Below are 19,659 nucleotides of genomic sequence, written 5' to 3'. Positions count from 1 at the left end.
TCTAGGGGAAATGATTTGGGGAGTCTGCTTACGTGTGGTAAACAGTCCCAGCAGAGGCTTATGGTCAGTGAAGACCGTGAAATGCCTGCCATATAGAAAATCATGGAATTTTTTAATTCCAGCAACAACAGCCAGAGCCTCCCTGTCTATCTGAGCGTAGTTGCGCTCAGCAGAAGACAATGTTCTGGAGTAATATGCAACAGGAGACCTGAGGTGGCTCAGGACAGCTCCTACCCCGTAAGGGGACGCATCACAAGCGATGCACACAGGAAGGGACTCGTTGAAATGTGCAAGTACACTGTTAGAAGTGAGCAAGGCCTTGACTTTGTTAAAACAAGCCTCATGTGTTTGTGACCAGTGCCACACTGCTTGCTTGTCTAGTAGCCTGTGAAGAGGCTCAGCTACACTGGCTTTATGTGGAAGGAAGGAATTGTAGAAATTCAGGAGGCCCAGGAAGGCCTGAAGTTCGGCCTTAGACTTTGGCCTAGGTGCTTCTAAAATAGCAGTTAGTTTGGATTCAGCAGGGTGAATCCCAGCAGCATCAATTTTGAACCCCAGAAATTCAGTAGAAGGCACCCCAATCTTGCATTTGTCTTTTTTGAGCTTGAGGCCTGTTTTCCTGAATCTTAACAGAACAGCCCTTAGCCTTTCAGCTAGAATGTGTGTGGAGTCTCCTGCAATCAAGACATCATCAAAGTAGGGGCAGACCCCTGGTATACCTCGTAGTGTGTTTTCCATAACGCTTTGGAAAATCCCAGGAGCGACATTCACTCCAAACTGTAGCCTTTTTACCTTAAAGGCTCCCCTGTGGGTCACAATGGTCTGAGCTATGGCAGCATCATCATCAACAGGCAGCTGTTGATATGCTTGAGCTAGGTCAAGCTTTGCAAAAACACGCCCCCCCTTGAGAGAGGCCAGGATGTGACTGACCACAGGAACAGGATAGGCATGTTGCTGCAATGCCTTATTGAGTGTGCATTTGTAATCAGCACAAATGCGAATGTCCCCATTTGCCTTTAGAGGCGTGACAATGGGGGTCTCCCAAGGACTGGAATCAACAGGTTCTAGGATTCCCTGTTGGATCAGTTTGTCTAACTCAGTGTCAATTTTACTCTTTAAAGCAAAAGGGACCCTTCTTGCTTTAATTCTAATGGGAGTGACAGTGGGGTCTAGCTTTAAGGACACAGGGGGTCCTTTGAATGTGCCCAGCTGGGGGCTGAAAACATCTGCAAATTCTTTGCAGACTTCCTGTAGGTCGAGTGTTTGTAAGCTGTTGAGTCCTGTGACGTGTATCCCCAGGGCCTCAAACCAATCGAGTCCTATGAGACTCGTTCGTTCACCCCCTACTACTAATAAGTCTAGTGGACCTTCAAAACTCTTGTATTGCACGTTAAGGGTGGCCTCCCCCTTAACACACACTCTTGAATTTTGAAAATCTGTTAACACAATGTCAGAAGGCCTTAACTTGGCCTGAGTTCCACTACCGGAACAAATCTTCCTAAATGTATGCAAGGAGATGATTGAAAGGGCAGACCCTGTGTCTAGTTCCATAGTTAATGGAACCCCTTGTAGCTTCACCTTGAGTGACAGCTTTTTCTTAATGGGCTTGTGTGTGCCTGTCCTGAGGATGCTTCTTCGCGAAGCGCAAAACCCTACCCTATTCTGGCTGGGGACCCTGGTACCTTTCAGGCGCAGTTCTTCCTGAGGTTGTACCTTTCGTCGGCCCAGACACACAGCTGCAATGTGTCCTTGTTTGTCGCATGCCCGGCAGGTAGCGGAGCGGAACTTGCAGTCGGTTCTCCTGTGGCGACCTCCACAGCCGATGCACTTGAGTGGAGCTGAAGAGCTTCCCTTCTGATTTCCTTCCTTCGTGGGGTGGAGACGGTCGACTTCCTCGTCCGGATCCTCCTCGGAGTTTCCTTGGACGTCTTCCTGGTGCACGGATGCAACTTCTGGACTGTTTCTGATCGGCCGCATGTTCTTGACAGCGCCGCCTGCTGCTTCTTCTGCGGTGACCTCTCTTAAGGCATCTTGGAAGGACAGTTCTTCTTTGGCGAAAAGCCTCTGTTGTAGATCTCGATGCCTTAAGCCGCACACGAATCGGTCCCTCAGTCGTTCTTCGAGGTCCTTGAACTCGCAGTGCTTGGCGGCCTTCCTCAATGCGGCGATGTATTCTTTGGCCGACTCTCCGGATCGTTGATCCCTCTGCTCGAAGGTGTGGCGCCATGCGATGATGGACATCTTAGGCTGGAAGTGCTCCTTCAGTAGCTTTTTTAGATCTGCGTAGCTAACAGACTCTACTGGAACAGGTGCTGCAAGGTTTTCTGCGATTTCGAAGGCGTCTTGACCGCAAACACAAAGCAGGGTGGCAGCCTTCAAGCTCTCTTCCCTCACTTGGTTTGCCTTGAAGTAGTTCTCCACCCTGGCTACGTAGGACTCCCACCGCTCTGGATGTGAGACGTTGAACTCCGAAAGCCTTCCAACTTTTGCCATCTTCAGGAGACGGGTCTATCAGCCAGCCTACCCCTGAATGCGCACTGGATTGGCGAGTAGCTGCCGAGTCAACGCCGTTCCGCCGCTCAGGACTCACTTGGGTAAGCTTACACTTCTTCCTTTCCAGGTGATGTAAGGCATCCCATCCTCGTCGCCAGTGTTGAGTCCTTGGCGAAAAGCAAGACACGAGAAGCAGTTGTAGTTCTCAGTTTTCTTTATTCTGTGTTCAGCTCACAAGTAGATGGCTTCAGCAGCTCCCAAAACCTCCCAGCTTCTTATATAGGCATTTCCCGGGTCAATGCGATACTTTTCCCGCGCCAGCACCCGCGCATGCGCACGGCGCTGGCGACAGCCTGTCTGGTCCCGGGCAGCTTTGCACCTGCCCGGGACCGCCTGCAAACGCCCCGAGCCGTTTGCAAGGCTCGGGACATAACAATAGCTGTGATATCCCAAGCTGAATATAATTTTTTAAAATAATAAATTGGAATCACAAAGAGAGTTCAATCATAAGCAGTCTCTTTATTTTTAATTTCTGTATCTTTCCTTTGCTTTCTAAAGACCACAAATGTCATCTTCTGGATTCTTGTGGATGCTGATCCAGAGGTGATGAGATGGGATGAGATAGTCTCTATTTCACTGTTGCAGCCTTGCACTAAATTGACAAGGAGCATAGTGTTAAAACAGTCACTGCAATCTAACACTGTTGCACAATTCTGACAGATGACTGGCCAGCTCTCTAGAGCAGGGCTTTTCAACCAGTGGTACGGGTACTACCTGTGGTACATTGGCACCTGGCAGGTGGTACGCGACCATCCTAAAAAAGTGGTAGTGGGGGAGGGGAATGAGCTGAACCGGTGGCAGCACCACACAAGCCTGAGTGAGAGATGGCTGGAGCTGCAGGGCTGTCAGGGCTCAGCAGAAGTGCCAGGATCAGCGCCAGTCTCCAGCTGGAGCTCGGCGCTGATCCTGGTGCTTCTGCTGAGCCCAGAAGTGCCGATCAACTGGAATGTTGCAGTATCTCCAGGGTCTTGTGATTTACATTCAGATGCTTGGCAACTGATTCATCTTTATGACGGTCACAGTGTCCCAGGGTCATGTGAAGTGACCAAAACCTGCTGCAACCACCCAGCAGATGGGGGGAATAAAAACCAAACAACCCCCCACCCCCGCTGCCAATCCTCAACAGAAATGCTCACAATGAAAACCTCGGACAGGAAGAAGAGCGCCGCCAGGTGGGCAGGCAGGTGTCTTGCTCAGCTGTGGCTTGGGGGCACTTTTTTCAATGCCATTGTAACTTTGAACAGTCACTAAGCGAACTGTTGTAAGTTGAGGACTACCTGTACTTTATCACTTTTTTTCCTTTTTTTTTTTTGGTCATCAAGTTTTTGATACCTTGCTAGGCGACGGGTGGTACTCAGATATTGCCATATCCTAAAAGTGGTACAATGGGTGAAAAGGTTGAAAAGCCCTGCTCTAGAGAGAGCTGATCAGGGCCAAGTGAGACAGTGCTTGATCACTAAATACTGCTTTGATCCCACCCTCCCACTCATAGTTCACCTGATTTGGCTAGATCAATGGTGCCATCAGCTAAGGGGGAAAACGTTATTTTAATATACAGTAATACAGCTAAGACTTAAACTGGCTTATTTGTAGGTTAGGGGCCAATGAAGGCAGCATTATGGCAACATTTTTTTTTTTAAAAAAGGTCATCGCTGCATATGTTTAGATGCGGGGGGGGGGGAAGAGACAAGGAAAGCAGGCACGCAAGCAAGTAGAACTTTTCAAGCAGCTGACTTTAAAAAGATTGTACGTTGCTACTTTATTTGCTGGCTTGGCATCACCAAAGCAGCAACAGAGCCCTTGCTTTGTAGAAAGCACCTCTTCGGAGACTCTCACGATGCTGTTGAATTTTGGGATGCGACAATATTCCCAACAATAGGATGGACGTTCATCCTCCCACGCCACGGTTCCAGGGAGCGGAAATTGAAAGCTGATGCTGAACGAAATCCAGGGCGGCCGCTGCTTCCCTCTAATGGCTCCAGAATGCGCTAGCAGCTTGGCGGGTGAGGTCACCTCCTTTCGCCGCGTCAGTCTCCTCCCGCAGGCGCTGCAGTGACAGCTGAGCCGGCGGTTCCTGGTCGCCTACTGCTCGGCTGGCTGGCTCCCGGAGCGTTTCTCGGCCGCCGAGGTTGCGGGCGCTGCTCAACGTGCCCATTGCGGAGGAAGGCGGGCTTTGAGAGCTGCGGGAAACGGCCGTCATGGCGGATGACTTCGGCTTCTTCTCCTCCTCGGAAAGCGGAGCAGCCGAGGCCGCCGAAGAGGACCCGGCTGCTGCCTTCCTGGCGCAGCAGGAGAACGAGATTGCGGGGATCGAGAACGACGAGGGCATCAGCTGCGCCGAAGGAGCCGCGAGGGGCAGCCAGGAGGCCGCCGGGGAGCCTCGGAGTGAGCGCGCGGGGCGAAGGGGAGGCGGGCGGACGGGCTGGCGGCTCCTACACGAAGGGGACGCGCACGTGGCCTGCCCAGGCACGGCGCCGCGGGACCGACGGGGCAGCATGTCGGGAAAATGGGATCTTTCCTGAAGGGCGCACAGCCAGTCATCAGCCATTTCTGTGGCTGCCTAGCCTCAGCTTGCCAGAGAAAGCCAGCAAAAACTGAAGAGTCGCTTGTGCTGAGGCCTCATCTAAGCCACCAAGTCCAGTGGTGATGGGAATTGTACTCTTAAATACATCTTTCCAAACAGGTTGCCACTGGTGCATTCTTGCCAGTCTTTCTAGAAGGCCACTTTTGTTCCTAAGTTGTGAAAAGAAGCCTCAGCCACAGGATGTTGTTGCTGGGACTTAGGACCAGTCATACTCCCCCTCAGCTCACTCAACCTCAGAGAGTTGTTGTGAGAAGAAATGAGAGGAAGGGACACAGCATGCACTATCCTGAGCTCCTAATTTAAAGGCAGGATGTAAAGTTTTGAGGCTCCACAATAGTGACTCTTCTAGGATTGCACCATAAATCGCAACTGGGTTTATGCCTTTATATTAAGCTATCCAGTTGCCTGATTTTGTGTTGGCTTCATGTAAAAGCAATTAGGGCTCTTCTGTGAACTGTTTGAACTAACTATGGCTTAGCACAAACAAAATACATATGAGATTACTCTGAATCTCTGCTCTGTGGAACTAGCTGATTTTTCACCCTCCCTCTTTGGAGCCAGCTCTGCGACAGGGACCAGCTATGGGTTGGGTTTCTCAGAAGAGGCAAACACACCTTTGACTCTTCAGCGCAGCCTTAGATAACCACAGAAGGAAAGAGAAACAAGCCTAGTCTGTAATGTAGGCCTTGCAAGAGCCACCGAGAACACTGCAAGATCCATCAGGAGCCCTGTTTTTGTAAGTAATGCATTCTTTGGCTAAGACAAGAACAGATGGCCCAAGCACTGGGCTGGGAAAAAAGAGGCTGCCGAAAGAAGAGGTGACAATTAGAAGTAGGCATACTGACGTTCTTGTTTAGCTTTGGGAGGAGGCCTCACAAAGGTTGCCAGACCAGATCTGGGTGCAGCCTAATATTCAAAATGTGGGTGATATCAGGGGAAAGAAAGTGACAGAAAGGTGTTTTGCAACCCTCAAATACTATTTTTCATTTATAGCTGAATTCATCTAAAGCTCTGTGTTTTTACACTGTCATACTTTCCTACTAGTTGGGACACCTGAAAGTTTAGCAGGCAGTCTTTTCTATGCATTGTCAAAACAAAGCTGTACTGGTTAATTTCTGTATGTCCTACTGCTGCTGAAAGTCAGATTCAGAGCAAGTAAACAGGTCTGTTCTTGCTTCTCCCTAAGGTAGCTGTCATGAAACTTATCTGGTTCTCCAGCAAGAAATTTAAGCTGTATTGATGCTATAGAGATCCACCTTTATTTTTTTCTTGTTCATTTACATTTTCAGAGTGGAGAGCATATAGTTTTGTCTGGGTCTCATGTTAGAGACTTTGGACTTCCCCACTAAGTGGAGGTGGTATATAGCTTTTTTCTTGTAAATTGTTATATTTGCTACTTACTGCTAGGATACAACTTGTTTCATCCTATACAAGACAAAAAAACTCTTTAGTCACAGCTTCTCTTTTCATACTTTATCTGGTCCTTTCAAACAGATGCAGGAGAGGAGCCCAGAATCCCAGGAACTGTTTAAACTGTTGCTAAGGATTTCTTGCCACCATACAGACCTAGGGCTACTGTATTAGACTGAGTCTGCCAATATCCAGATAGCTGCTGGATGTAAGAAATTGTTTTATCTCTTTGCTGTCTAGTGGTCAGTCAGATATTTTTGAAGCCCATATCTGATGGCTATATCCAGGCCATATTCAGTAACTTCTCCTCTGGATTGATTATTATTACTGAGTCCAATATTATGGCCATATGTACATAAATCTATATTTTTATCTATGACAGTTTTTATTTCTAAGTGTTTTTCCTGGAAGTTCACGATCCGCTTTTTTTCAGATCAGTCAAGTGTTGACCCATTAATTGTGACAGAAATTGTCCAACTGGCTTGCTGCCCAAGCCCGACATCATGAACTGAGAGAGAATGACTGGCTCAAAGTCACCCAGCCAGCTTTCATGCCTAGGGCTGGATCAGAACTCAGTTTCCTAGTTTCTACCCTAATTACTTAATTACTAGACCAAACTAGCTTTTTTTAATCAATAAGGTAAAGTGAGAAAAGACTAAAAAAGTGTTCCAGGATGCTGGAATCCATTTGAGTTGAGTTGAGTATCCATTTGAGTTGAGTAGCTGTTAAATTCACATAAACAAACAAACCAACTTTTTAAAAAAAAAAGTCAGGATGCATGACTTATTTCTGTTTCAGTTGCCCATAGTAAAAGATAAATAAGCAATAGTGTGGTTTTATGGCTTTTTGCATGACCTATGTGCTTTATAACCTATGATTTATGGGTTAAATTCCGTGTTTCCCCCAAAATAAGACCCGGTCTTATATTTTTTTTGCCTCAAAAAGAGGCACTAGGTCTTATTTTCACAGGATGTCTTACCTTAGGACCGCCGCAGCGAGGCCTCCCATGCTCCGACACCTGTTGTGCCGCTGTTTGACTTCTTCAGTGGCCGTTTGCCGCCACTTATGGCCATATGCCACATGGCACATTGTGCCGGTGCCTTGGGTCAGGGCAGGATGGCGTATGGTGCTTCATACTGGTGCTGCCGGTCACGGCAGGACACTGCGTGGCGCTTTGGGCCGTTTGCAGGAGGCCGCATGGTGCTTCGGGCCCATTGCCACTGCTCATGGCAGGATGCTTCACGGAGCTTTGGGTCATTGCCAATCATGGCAAGGCGCTGCACAGCGCTTTGGGCCATTTGCAGGAGGCCACATGGTGCTTCAGCCCATTGCTGCTGGTCGCGGCAGGATGCCATGTGGCGCTTCGGGCCATTTGCAGGAGGCTGCATGGTACTTCGGTGGCAATGGCCTGGAACGCCATGCAGCATTCTGCTGTGACTGGCGGCAACTGCCCAAAGCACTGTGCAGGCTTCTACTGCAACCGGCGGCAGTGGCCTGAAGTACTATACGGCCTCCGGCTACAAGGAGCAACAACGGCCTGAAGCGCCGCGTGGCATCCTGTTGTGACTGGCAGCACCGTCTGAAGCACCATGAGGCCTCCTGCAAATGGCCCAAAGCACTGTGCAGCCTCCTGCCGCGAGGAACAGCAACGGCCGAAATGCCTCACGGCATCCTGCTGTGACCAGGGCAGTGGCCCGAAAAGCCACATAGCGTCCTGCTGTGACTAGCAGCAATGGCCCGAAGCACCATGTGGCCTCCTGCCGCAAGGAGTGGGAACAGTGCGATGAGCCACCTAGCATGACAAGTGTCAGGGTGTGGGAGGCCTGCTTGCGGCGGTCCTACTGGTAAGTGGGTGCGGGGGGCAGCTCCACCCCGTTACCTATGATTTTGAGGCATACACCTCGCTCCAAAACTAAGGCTTATTTTCAAGGTAGAGCTTATATTAGGCCCACCCCCCAAAATCAAGCTAGAACTTATTTTCAGGGTAGGTCTTACTTTCAGGGAAACGGTTCTATCCAAACCCAACAATTATTATACTGTATGTCCATTAAAGTGTCATTTAAAACAAAGTTTAGTGTGATATATAATCCTAGTCTGGTAAAATGGAGCTTCAGAAATAAAGTTATCTCATAGATACCAAATGTCACATATTTTAAAAAAAAATCACTTGAATATTGGAAATTCAAGGTAAGCTCAAGAATCTTTATAGCATGTGGCAATAGTTAAGCCTTATAATTTGCCAACATCAGGACAGGATAAATTTCTGTGCTTTTAAAACTAAAGAATGGGGGTGGGGAAGATAAATATTTCCTTCCACCACAGTCCAGGAGTAGATTAATCATATCTAGAGCTTGATCACTTTCAGATTTTTAATATTCTTTTCAATGTCAGACTACATAGCTGTTTCCTAGGTATGGATTATTGGCATTTTTATCCAAAATATCTAGAGGGCAGTAAGTTGTTCTAATGAGCTATACAGTATAAAATGTCACTGTCTACCCTTTTACCATTTTATGATCCCAACAGAAAAATGTCTGTGTGAGAAAATGGTTGAGTGCAAAATAGAATATGCAGTGCATGAATCCAGCTATTAGAGTATATAAATTATGATTTATGGCAGGATTATATTGAACCAAATCACTTCTGCTTATTTAACACAATTGTAAAATAAACTATGGACTATTAAATGCATAGACAACAATAATCCTATATACAGTGTACATTTGGTGAATTTTACAAATCAGTAGCCCCAGAGTACCAGAGCAAACTGCAGATGAATATTAAACCATTTTTAGTTAGCCAAACCTGATGTCACACCCTGATATCAGATGAAATTATAGTTAAAATGCTTTAATCACAGTTTGTATTTATGATTTCTGATACATTTATTCATCTCTAATATGACTAATTTTCCATTCTGGCTTTTAGACATAGAAATGGATGACTGTAACATTTAATAATTTATTCCTAATGCTTCTATACAATGCTAAGTGGTTTATTGCATAAGTCATATGCAGCATCTCTGCTGCCTCTCATATCATTTTTTAACCACCACAGATATGGATAGAAGTGAAATGAAGACGTAAATGTGGCAGGGGAGACTCAACCTTCTTCTATCCTAAACTCAATAGCCTGATTACTAATTGGGCCATTATACTTTGTAGCATGATAAACTACAAATCAAATATATTCATTCTTTTCCTTGACTTGAAAATCTGAAAATATCTCAGAAAAAGGCAATGGCAAACCACAGTTATATTACTACCAAAAAAACCTTACATGGATGTGACTCTGAAGATACCAAAAGTCTAACTTTGCAGGAGATTTTTCCTTTAACAAATTGTTTTTCTTCCAGATTTTTGACCTCAGCTCTATTGGAGGCCCATATCACCTTTTACAGGTTTTGTGTGTTCCTATTCCTTAGTTAAATAGCTTTCTCCCCCATCTAGCCAAACAGGAAAGTACTTCTCAAAATAAAATCGGATGCTCGTCTGTCTTTTGCAGGTTAAACTTTGCAAGTAACTGGTGACTGAATGTTTTCTCTTACATTTGAACATTGAATAATAGTTTAATATTTTCCCTTTGTTGCAGTTAATTTTGAAAACACAGGAGGAACTACTGTGAATGGTGATGTGTTTCAGGTGAGAGTCTGAACCTGACTGGGGCTCTAAATCATATATCAACTTTCATAAGTTGATATAATGTACATAAGAATAGCTGTAGTCCAACCTTAGAGATAATTCTTTAAGAATTCTTTTCTGGAGCATTTGGCTTTTTTTGATTGCCACTCAAAGAAAAGGGAAAAATAGTGTGAACTTGCTAGCACATTGCAATGCTAGTAAGTTTTCTTCAGTTTTTGACTGAAGTTGTTCATAATAGAATTCTCTTATATGTTACTGCATATAAACAGAAAACCAGCCCCACACTTACTTACACTGATTATGTTACCTGGTCTGATAATGAAACGTCTGCAAGCAACCAAGATCAGAGAGCACCAAGAACTCTGCAGTTCACCTCTGGGCTACAGATATTCTCTTCTATAAGCATCCCCTTACCCTAGATATTGGTGACTACCATTTCCATAGTTCCTTTTTATTGGTTGTGCTCCTATGGGCTGATAAAAAAGCCACAAAAATGGTGCTTATCCATGTTCCAATCAGTCATCTACAGCAGTGTTTCTCAACCTTGACCATTTTAAGGCATGTGGACTTCAACTCCCAGAATTCCACAGCCAGCATTGCTGGCTGTGGAATTCTGGGAGTTGAAGTCCACATGCCTTAAAATGGTCAAGGTTGAGAAACGTTGATCTACAGTAAGAGCTTATAAATATTTCTTCTAAAACCAACCGGTAGATTTGAAGGCAGGGAGATAATTATGATTGTAAGGAGAGAATGACTTAGACAGAGACTGCTGTGAAGTTGAACATCCAATTAAACATAGACATGGAATTATAGAAAGGATAGCATTGACATGGATAGCTTTTTTATGCCTTCTAGGTGAGTCAGACCTCTGCTTCCTTAATTTTCAACAGATATGACCCTTGCTAACTGGTCTGGAAGAGGCTAGATTGGAAAAGACAGTAACATTCTACCAAAGCCAAAAGCCAAAAAAGGCATTGTTCCTTTTTCTTTTGGTTTGTACTGAGGGAATAATGAATCAGTCCAATTATATGTACGTTTATTTAGCACTAAATCCATTTTAATTTTGTGGGACTAACTTCCAGTAAATTGAACTGCTACATTATTCTCCATCCGATACAAAATTTAGCTTTGAAAATTCCAATGCAATAATTCTGTCTTTCAGTTATATCAAGCACTTCACAAATATAAACAAACTAGCATTGTTCCTTTTTTTTTTTGGATGAAAGAATGTTGACTTGAAAATTGCAGGCATATCCTTATATTATTAATTCCAACCTTCACCCAGAAAGCATTTTTCTGTGTGGTTTTTATCTACTTTCCCCCTCTATCTTGGAATAATGTAAATACTGGAAAAAAACAATAGCTCCTTTGAGGCAATGCTCTGACTGTACTAAATAATCTGCATACCAAGATAATGATTATCAAATAGTAACTTTGTGCCTTTTTACATTGTAGAGGAACCCTGTTATGCTAGTAGAATTGAACAATACACTTCATTTTTTTTCAAGCAAAAGTCCTTTATCTTCCTCGCTTTTCTGTATTATCCTGCACTTGTAATGCAATGAGTATGGGAAATCATTTAAAAGAGCTACTAAGGCGGATCAAAGGCATAACTGTTCACGGAATACCATTCTACAGCAGGACATATGACAGCCGCTTGTCTGCCTGAGATCAGTGGGAAAGGCAGTTGGCTATTACTGGAACTTTTGGCTTCTTGGTGTGATTTAGAGTCACATAATTATAGTTTGATTTATGTAATTATATTGGCAACAGTAGGTCATTTCTAAAAAACCTTGCTGAGAAAACTGCAGGGACATGTCCAGGAAGCCTCCAAGAATTGGGCATGATTCAACTGAAGAAACAAAATTATAGAAACTTTAGCTTACTCAGGGTTGAGTTGGCATGTGTTCAACCCTATAAGTAGCAGTATTATAGAAACAGTTTTCTAAGTGCACATGCCCCTTTCTTTTTCTCTTCCTCCTGTCTCTTAAACAACCACCTTCCCCATACCTCAGAGATCCTTTTTTTGGACTGAGCAATCTGCCTCCCACTCACCTCCAGAGAAGGCAACTCCAGATGACAATTTATTATTGTAACCTATCTAGTCCAACTTGAAGCTGTAGGTGAACCTGATCTAGCCCAACCTGAAGCAGTAGATCCAGAATTAGCATTCCTATCTGCAGTGTATAATACTCAATTCTCTTTAATTTGGGAGGGTGCAATAAGAGGTACAGAAGAAAACTAGCTAGCCTTTTGGATGATTCTAGATAAGTTGGAAAGTTTGTTCATAGGAACATTTTGTTTATGTAAAAACAAGCTACAGCACAGGGAAATAACTACAGGAACCTGATGCTGGACCCAGCATTTTCAAAATTATGGTCTATAAACAGATTCTGTATTGAGCGGTTCCTCTTAATTTTGCAGTTGATTTAATTGCTACTACTGCTGTCCTTTTCATAAAGATGACCACCTTTAGCATTTCCCTTGTGATTTCAGCCTTAGATTGTGAAAATGGTTCTTATCATGACAACACTTGACACAAATGGCAGTTTTAAAACTCAACTGAAATCAACACGTTAGTTCTGGTCAGAGAAGATTGCAGCAAGACATTGGCCCTTTAAAGATTGTGACATCATAAGAATTGTATCACAACTGCTGTCTTACAGCTATTACCCCTTAGAATTTCAGGAATTCACCTGAAGCACAGATATGAAAATCATGTTGGCAGTGAATGACAAGGCAAGTTGATTAAGAGAAGGCAGGTACATGGCTGATGGAGATTTCATGAATCAGTTTAAATGTGTAACTTTGAAAAGTATCTGCTTTTATAAGACTGCAGCTAATTGTGCTAGTTTCTGCATGAGGGAGCCCTCAGAGTGTCCTCATATTCTGAGTTTTCTATATCGGATTCTTTGAACTAACTTTGGGGGAAAATACTGGATTATGCTTAAACAAACCCCCAATCTGTTAGGATTAGGATTTGCCTATAATCTTATGCAAGACTTTTTGACAGGATTGTAGACTCCTCTATGTTCTGCTTCCCAAACATTCCTTGTCTGGGGAGACCAACATTTCATCCAGTTTCTTTTGTCTCAAGGAATCCAATGGACCTACAGATGCCTATGCAGCCATTGCCAGAGCTGACAGATTGACACAGGAGCCTGAGAGCATTCGCAAATGGCGAGAGGAACAGAAAAAGAGACTGCAGGAGCTGGGTAGGGATAAAAACATTTGCTCAGGAGTTGAGCTGGAGTTCAAATATAACTATATTCATGTAAATTATATTCTAAATTATATTTTAAAATTGTATTGCGTATGGGAATTGCATGTATAAGGAGAATTTTTGTAGAGCAAGAGAGAAGATGGTGGAGAAGAGATTGAACCAGCAGAAAAACTTTCTTAAATAATGCAAAAAATGCTGCTGGGATTTGTTTAGAAAAGGGTTTGTGATACAAAAAGAAAATGTAAACTGGGCAGCAGAATTGAAGAGGGCTCCCAGATTAGGAGAGCAAAGAGAATGAATGTAAGTATAATCAGGAAGGGGGAAGAGAAATAAAAATAATACTGTAGAATAAGAAATAATGAGATATATTATGTCAAGTTTTACTTCTAGCTCAGCTGAATAAATACATCAGTGTGATGATGTAGCTAATAAGCATTCTTTTTCTTCTTCCTAACTATTGTAGTATTTGTGGTTTCTGTTCTATAAATTTCATGTATATGTCAGGCTATACCTTTGTCATTCATAGCTTCTAACAACCTGTCTTCTTATAAATGGAGACTAATATCTTTCTCTTAGCCTGAGAACCTTACAGTTCTTTATGACAATATCTGTCCAGGGTATCTCTCTTTTGCTGGGGATGGAGATGTTGTTCTATACATCGGATCATGCCAGGCTAGATTTAGGTTAGTTAACTTGCTAACACCCTTAGGAATTTCCTTTATATCTTTCACGATATGTTTTTCTTGGTTTTAGATGCTGCTTCTAAAGTATTAGAACAGGAATGGCGTGAAAAGGCTAAGAAGGACTTGGAGGAATGGAATATAAGGCAGAATGAACAAATGGAGAGGAACCAGGCCAATAACAGGTACAGCTAGGAAAAAACTTTCTTTACTTGTTTACATCTGGATCTGCAACAAGTGAAAGGGCATCCTACTGGATGTACATTTTAACTGAATTAAACATTTGTTGGTTATGTAAATAAAGTAATCTTGGGAGGGTTAATTCTAGTTCTTAGAACCTAGCTGTCTCTGCACCAGGTCTGTCATTGTGGGGGCATTATAACAAGCAGTTTACTTCTATAAAATATTCTCATTTTCTTTCCTATACATGTGATTAATGAACCTCTAACTGCCTGAGCTACTAATGCTTTCAAATAGCATCTAGTTCTGCCTCTTCACTTCTAAGGGTATTACTAATCTGTTTCTCTCTTTAACTCTTTGCTTCCATTCTGCTCTGCCCTTTCTCCTGTACTGGACCCTGCCACAGGATTGCTGACAAAGCCTTTTACCAGCAGCCAGATGCAGATGTGATTGGCTATGTGTATGTCTCTCTTGCTCATTTTTCAGGGGGTGGGGGCAATTTTTCTGAATGGGACCGTGCATGTGGAGATCCAGTGTGTGCTTTTTGCCTAAATGTTTCTTAAGAGCAAAAATAGGCCCAGAATTGCCTCAGTTCCTTCTTCTCATACTTCACTGTGGTGTGAGATTAGTTATTGAAACTATGTAATTTCCTGACTCCAATCTTGCTCTAATATTTTTTACTTTCCACTTTCTATCATCCATAATTAGGATAAATTTATATATATGATTTTTGGTTAAACAGATAAAAGAGAAGGGTCTCTTCTGTGTTTATGCTTCTAAATTAACAGTTTTCTTGCTGGCATAGCAAAAAGGTAAGGCATAAATTGATGGAGCAGTTGGAAATATAAAAGCATATATATATAGTAGAGGAGTGATGAAGCAGTCTATGAAATGAAGCAGCAAAATGGCAAAGATATATTCTCTTATACCACAGATTTCTTATTAAGAAATACCGACTAGTATTTTGAAGGGCCTTAAAGACCTGGCTTTTTGACCAAGTCTTTGGAGAGGACAATGGGTATCCCCTCCTTCCTTTCTGTTCCCCTCTTTAGTTTACTTTCTTTTGCTGTTTCTATGTCTTTTGATACTGTTTTTTTAAATGTTTTAACAATTGTAAACTACTCAGAGTCACTGGGAGCTGGGGGACATAGGCCTACATTGTAATTACTTTTCTATTTGCTTTTGTGCAGTGCCAGATACTAGTCTGGCAATGTTCCTCATATTGCAGAAACTAAGAGATGCTGCTTAAATACTGTATATCAAACAGTTCTTGAATCCTATATTGTATGCTCCCACTGTCCTTCCAGTAAGTTGCAGTGCTTCTTTTAACTAATCATTTTAATCTCAGGTTTGTCCACACAATTAATTTCAGGATTTACATATTTTTGCTCCTAACCCCGGTTTCAAGTATGAGGTATATATCTTTGCCATCTCTGTTGTTACTCATACATATATTTATTGTTTCCCCTCTTATTTATTTTTTCTTGTTTACTTTCTTGTTGAGATAGCAGGAAACCTAGAGTACTTGTCAACCCTGTGATCATGATTATCCTTGTGCTAAACTATAGCTAATAATAAACTGCATTTAGCTCGTAGTGTATATCTATACACCCAGAATCAGATGATATGGCTGTCACAATCTATGCCTTTTACATGGTGGTCAGTGTTGCAAAATATGTTAATCAGAATATTCCTTAAAAGAAGGAAAATCAGTCCTTTTTGTCACAGATCTCTGTATTCACCTAACAGATTGAATTACAAACCAACCAAATTTAATCTTTTGTGTGATACAAGTCAGGCCTATCTAATTAATTTATATTGAGCATACTGCGTGAATGCAGAATATGTGGTTAGTTTGATACCTCATAGTTCAGTTAACCAGTAGTGAACGTTTTATGCCAATCCAGACCTTGTCTGGAGGCAAAAAACATTCTTGCACTTCTTTTCTGGCCTGACAGTGTCTTAACTTGCCTTCTCCAGAGCCTCAGAGGAAGCCTTCCTGAAGGAGTCCAAGGAAGAGACGACTGGCACTGAATGGGAGAAAGTGGCCCAACTCTGTGACTTCAATCCCAAGAGCAGCAAGCAATCCAAGGATGTCTCACGCATGCGCTCAGTGTTGATCTCCCTCAAACAGATCCCTCTGGCCCGCTAGCCTAGCTGAAAAGAGGCTGGGGCTGGAGTGAGGGTGCTGGTGGCTCTTTTGCCAGCCAGCTTAGCAGCAACATCACCACAGGCTTAGAAGGCCACCAACATGGGGGAACAAACAAAAGCATCCCGCCCCTGCCTCTTTCTCTCTTCTCAGTATGTTCCTGCCACTTCAATTGGGTGGCTGCCTGTATCCCTCCCCTTGAATTTACTTTGCTTAAAGGGTGCACTGATATCTTTTTACACATATTTATTAATGGTGTGGTCCTTGGGCAACTGCTCTCTTCCCTGCTGCCTTCAGGAAAGGTCACTTTCAGTATTGGGTGATTCAGTTTCCCACTCCCCCAATGTTGCCTCTATCTTCTCCCCTCAGACCTGGCTGGTTTAATAGGTTAAACTTCATTCCTCTCTCCAGTCATTTGTACTCAACCTGGGTGGGGGGCAGTGCTAAAACTGAGCTTAGGGCTGGGCACAAAATTCTAGTCCCAGTTCTGTTGCTGTTTTTTTTTTTAACCTGAATGATGAGCATGGTTCTCAGGAATGTCCAGCCATTAAAAGATTGGGACTCAGTTGTGTTTCCCACTTGTGCTGGACATTGCAGGCACAGTCAGACCGAAGAGATCTCTTAAAAAATGAGTACTTCAAGAGGAAATGTGCAGAAGAGAGAATGGACAACTGAAGTAATAATAGATGTGTTTGCTACATTTTTAATGGCAAACCTGAAAATGAGATTTGTATGAATCTGAAAGCTATAATCCAACCTGAAACCACTGCACAAAGAATTGCTTGCACTGAAGAGAATGCTATTTCTCTTTTTGAGATAATCTTTAGGCTTAGTTGATGTCTAGTAAGAATATACAAGATATACAAGCAGATTCCTTCACTTTCACTCCTCTCTTCAAAAGTTATTCCATATTTGCTTAAGGATACACTAAATGTATAGCTACAATGTAGAGTTAAACTGGATGTTATTAAAAGGTACCTTCTTTGGATCTTTTTCACTGAGATAGCTGTAGATTTAAACAAACAGAAGCCAATTCTTCTGGTTTTGCTCACATAACTAATACACACAGCTAAATACTATGTTTTATGTTCACATTTTCTTGGCATTTAGTGCCATAACATACAGTGATACTTACTCTCATGTAAATATGTTTAAGGTTTCAGATATAGATATGTCATTATTGTTCCAGAAGACATTTGCCCTTTCAGTTTTTAGGGGCTTTGCATCAGCAACTCATGTCCTTGCTACTATGATGTTTTCCATTCCAGATTCCTAGAGGAAGTTTTATATCAGCAGCAGTGTCAGACGATGAAAGTTTTTCCTACTCTTTCTTCCGTTCCATACTACTAGCTCCAATCTGCAATCTCTTTTGCTGTAATTAAAAAAGAGTCAACAATTCTAATTTCCCTTTGGGTGTACATTTTACTAGAAAGGGGGCTTGGCTCCTTTAGTGAAGATTTTTCACTTGAGCAAATGCACATACCAATACAAAAATTCAGAAATGTAAGACTGTAAGATTAGTTTTTGAAAATGTGGTTTTAGAAAGACTGGGCATGTTACTTCACCTTAGCTGTTGTGTAGCAGGACTGAAATACATTCATGAAAATATAGCTGTACATACAGCATATGCAGTTATGTAATGTTCACTACATAAGTTAGCATAGGTTTGCATATATATTTTATTTGTAAAAAGTCCCAATGAAGTAAATTCAATATGTGATTTTTACGTAGTAAAGCATTTTCAGAATCCACAATACATTGAAATTACTAGCCCAGGGAAGACATCTTTTTTTCTCTAATTTGATAACTTTGGTATTTTTTACATGTGGGTTATATAATACCAGAAAGTGCTATGTTAGAAATAATCCTTTGAAGATCTGACAATGTTCCCCAAAGGGGTTTGGGGGGGGGACCATATCATTTGGAGGTAGTACCATCAAGGTTGCTCCTTTAAATAAAGCTTGTGCTTTGTATTACTCATCAGTTGAAAATAAGTTGGGCTGAAACTTATCAGCACAAAGCATTGTATGGCTTTTGTAGCAAGTCTTTCCCTTGCACGGCCTTGGCTTGTATTCTGTGAGTCCAAGATATCATTTGAAATGAAAAGTTCATAGGAATTCTATGACATATACCCCTTCTGGAACATAGGAGCGAAGAGAAGAAATACAGAGGAAACTGAATACTTTCACAAGCTTTCTTTTGAGAGTTGTTTACTGAATATCATTTTATCAAAAGCCAAAGATTCCACATTCAGGTGTATGTGACAAAGATGATGGCAAGGCTACCAAAGGGACAATTGCAGATTAAGGATAATGTCTTGCCTCATCATTGACTATTGAGAAATTTATAGCCAAGTGCTCCTAGTGGCAATCACTGTCTGGTCATTTCAGCTTACAAAAATTAAACTTATCTCTCAGTTTTCTGTGACATAGCTAAACCAACAGCTGCTTCTAGAATCACAGAGTAAAATCATAGAATGCTCTCTTTTTATGATTCTTTAACTGAAAAAGTAATCTAATAGACATCTAGCAAAATATATTTTTCAAAATTTGTTAATATATGATCATCATTAGGATTCACGCATGAAGAAATCTTAATATTTTGTGTTTCCTGCAAAGTATTTTGAAGCAAAGGTCAAAAAAAGTTATGCAATTCAAAACAAAGTGTTATAAAAACACTTAAATTTGTAGGTGTGGGAACCCAACTCTATAATTTCTTAAATTTTCAAACAAGATACATCAAGATCTTCCCTCATAAAGGCTCATAGTTTTCTAAATCCTGCAAACCAGTTCTCACACCAGTCAGAATTAAAAAATCAGGCTATTTTAGAATTCCTTTCATAATTATATATTACACAAATGATGGAAATTTATGCAAATGATTTAAATTCTATTTTAATGGATTTAACAGTTATCCCTCAAATAGTTTTCCTGTGCATAATTTATATACTGTACATAAGCCTTAGGGTAAGTACAGTTTTGAGCATATAAAAAGAAAGGTTCCTTTGACTTCTTATGAGCTATGCAGATATGCCTACATAATTTTCTTGACGGTAGTACAAAAGTTTTGCTGTTGCCTTTTTCTGGGATGCCTTTCAATTTTCTAGTCTAGATTGGGATGATTTGGTGACTGTGCATCAGATTAGTTGCTTAAGTTTCTGAGGTCTGCCAAGTTTGGCTAAATTCTGCCATGTGCAGCATATAAATAAATCCTTAAAACCCAGGCATTGTGTCAAGATT

At 42.1% G+C, this 19,659-nt stretch overlaps 1 protein-coding gene and 1 long non-coding RNA gene across 3 annotated transcripts; one reads left to right on the top strand and one right to left on the bottom strand.

Moving 5' to 3' along the window:
* Positions 1-2,992: 2,992 nt before the first annotated feature.
* Positions 2,993-4,505, bottom strand: LOC120314057. The gene is made up of 2 exons (XR_005558329.1): positions 4,372-4,505; positions 2,993-3,145 (listed from the first exon to the last, which is right to left on the bottom strand). It is a non-coding gene; the product is annotated as an uncharacterized LOC120314057 (long non-coding RNA).
* A 95-nt stretch (positions 4,506-4,600) lies between these two features.
* Positions 4,601-19,642, top strand: CLTB (clathrin light chain B). 2 transcript variants are annotated; one of them, XM_039356710.1, is made up of 6 exons: positions 4,601-4,938; positions 10,139-10,188; positions 13,286-13,403; positions 14,165-14,276; positions 14,678-14,731; positions 16,252-19,642. In XM_039356710.1, the coding sequence occupies exons 1-6, from the start codon at positions 4,752-4,754 to the stop codon at positions 16,421-16,423; spliced, it is 693 nt and encodes a 230-aa protein (XP_039212644.1). In that variant the 5' UTR covers positions 4,601-4,751; the 3' UTR covers positions 16,424-19,642. The 2 variants fall into 2 exon arrangements, with proteins under 2 accessions (XP_039212644.1, XP_039212645.1); XM_039356711.1 differs by lacking the exon at positions 14,678-14,731 and having other exon boundaries at positions 4,610-4,938.
* The last annotated feature ends 17 nt before the right edge of the window (positions 19,643-19,659 follow it).

Source organism: Crotalus tigris, unplaced genomic scaffold (genome assembly GCF_016545835.1).
Source record: "Crotalus tigris isolate CLP2741 ecotype Arizona unplaced genomic scaffold, ASM1654583v1 scf7180000018829.1913635, whole genome shotgun sequence".
Taxonomy (NCBI): Eukaryota; Metazoa; Chordata; class Lepidosauria; order Squamata; family Viperidae; genus Crotalus; species Crotalus tigris.
Note: the sequence above shows the minus strand (reverse complement) of the source record. Positions and strands in the feature narration are given on the sequence as shown.

Coding starts and splice junctions, on each gene's coding strand:
- CLTB (XM_039356710.1), top strand. CDS start 4,752: ATGGCGGATGACTTCGGCTTCTTCTCCTCCTCGGAAAGCGGAGCAGCC. Junction 13,404..14,164: donor AAAGAGACTGCAGGAGCTGG/GTAGGGATAAAA, acceptor TCTTGGTTTTAG/ATGCTGCTTCTAAAGTATTA. Junction 14,277..14,677: donor AGGAACCAGGCCAATAACAG/GTACAGCTAGGA, acceptor ACCCTGCCACAG/GATTGCTGACAAAGCCTTTT.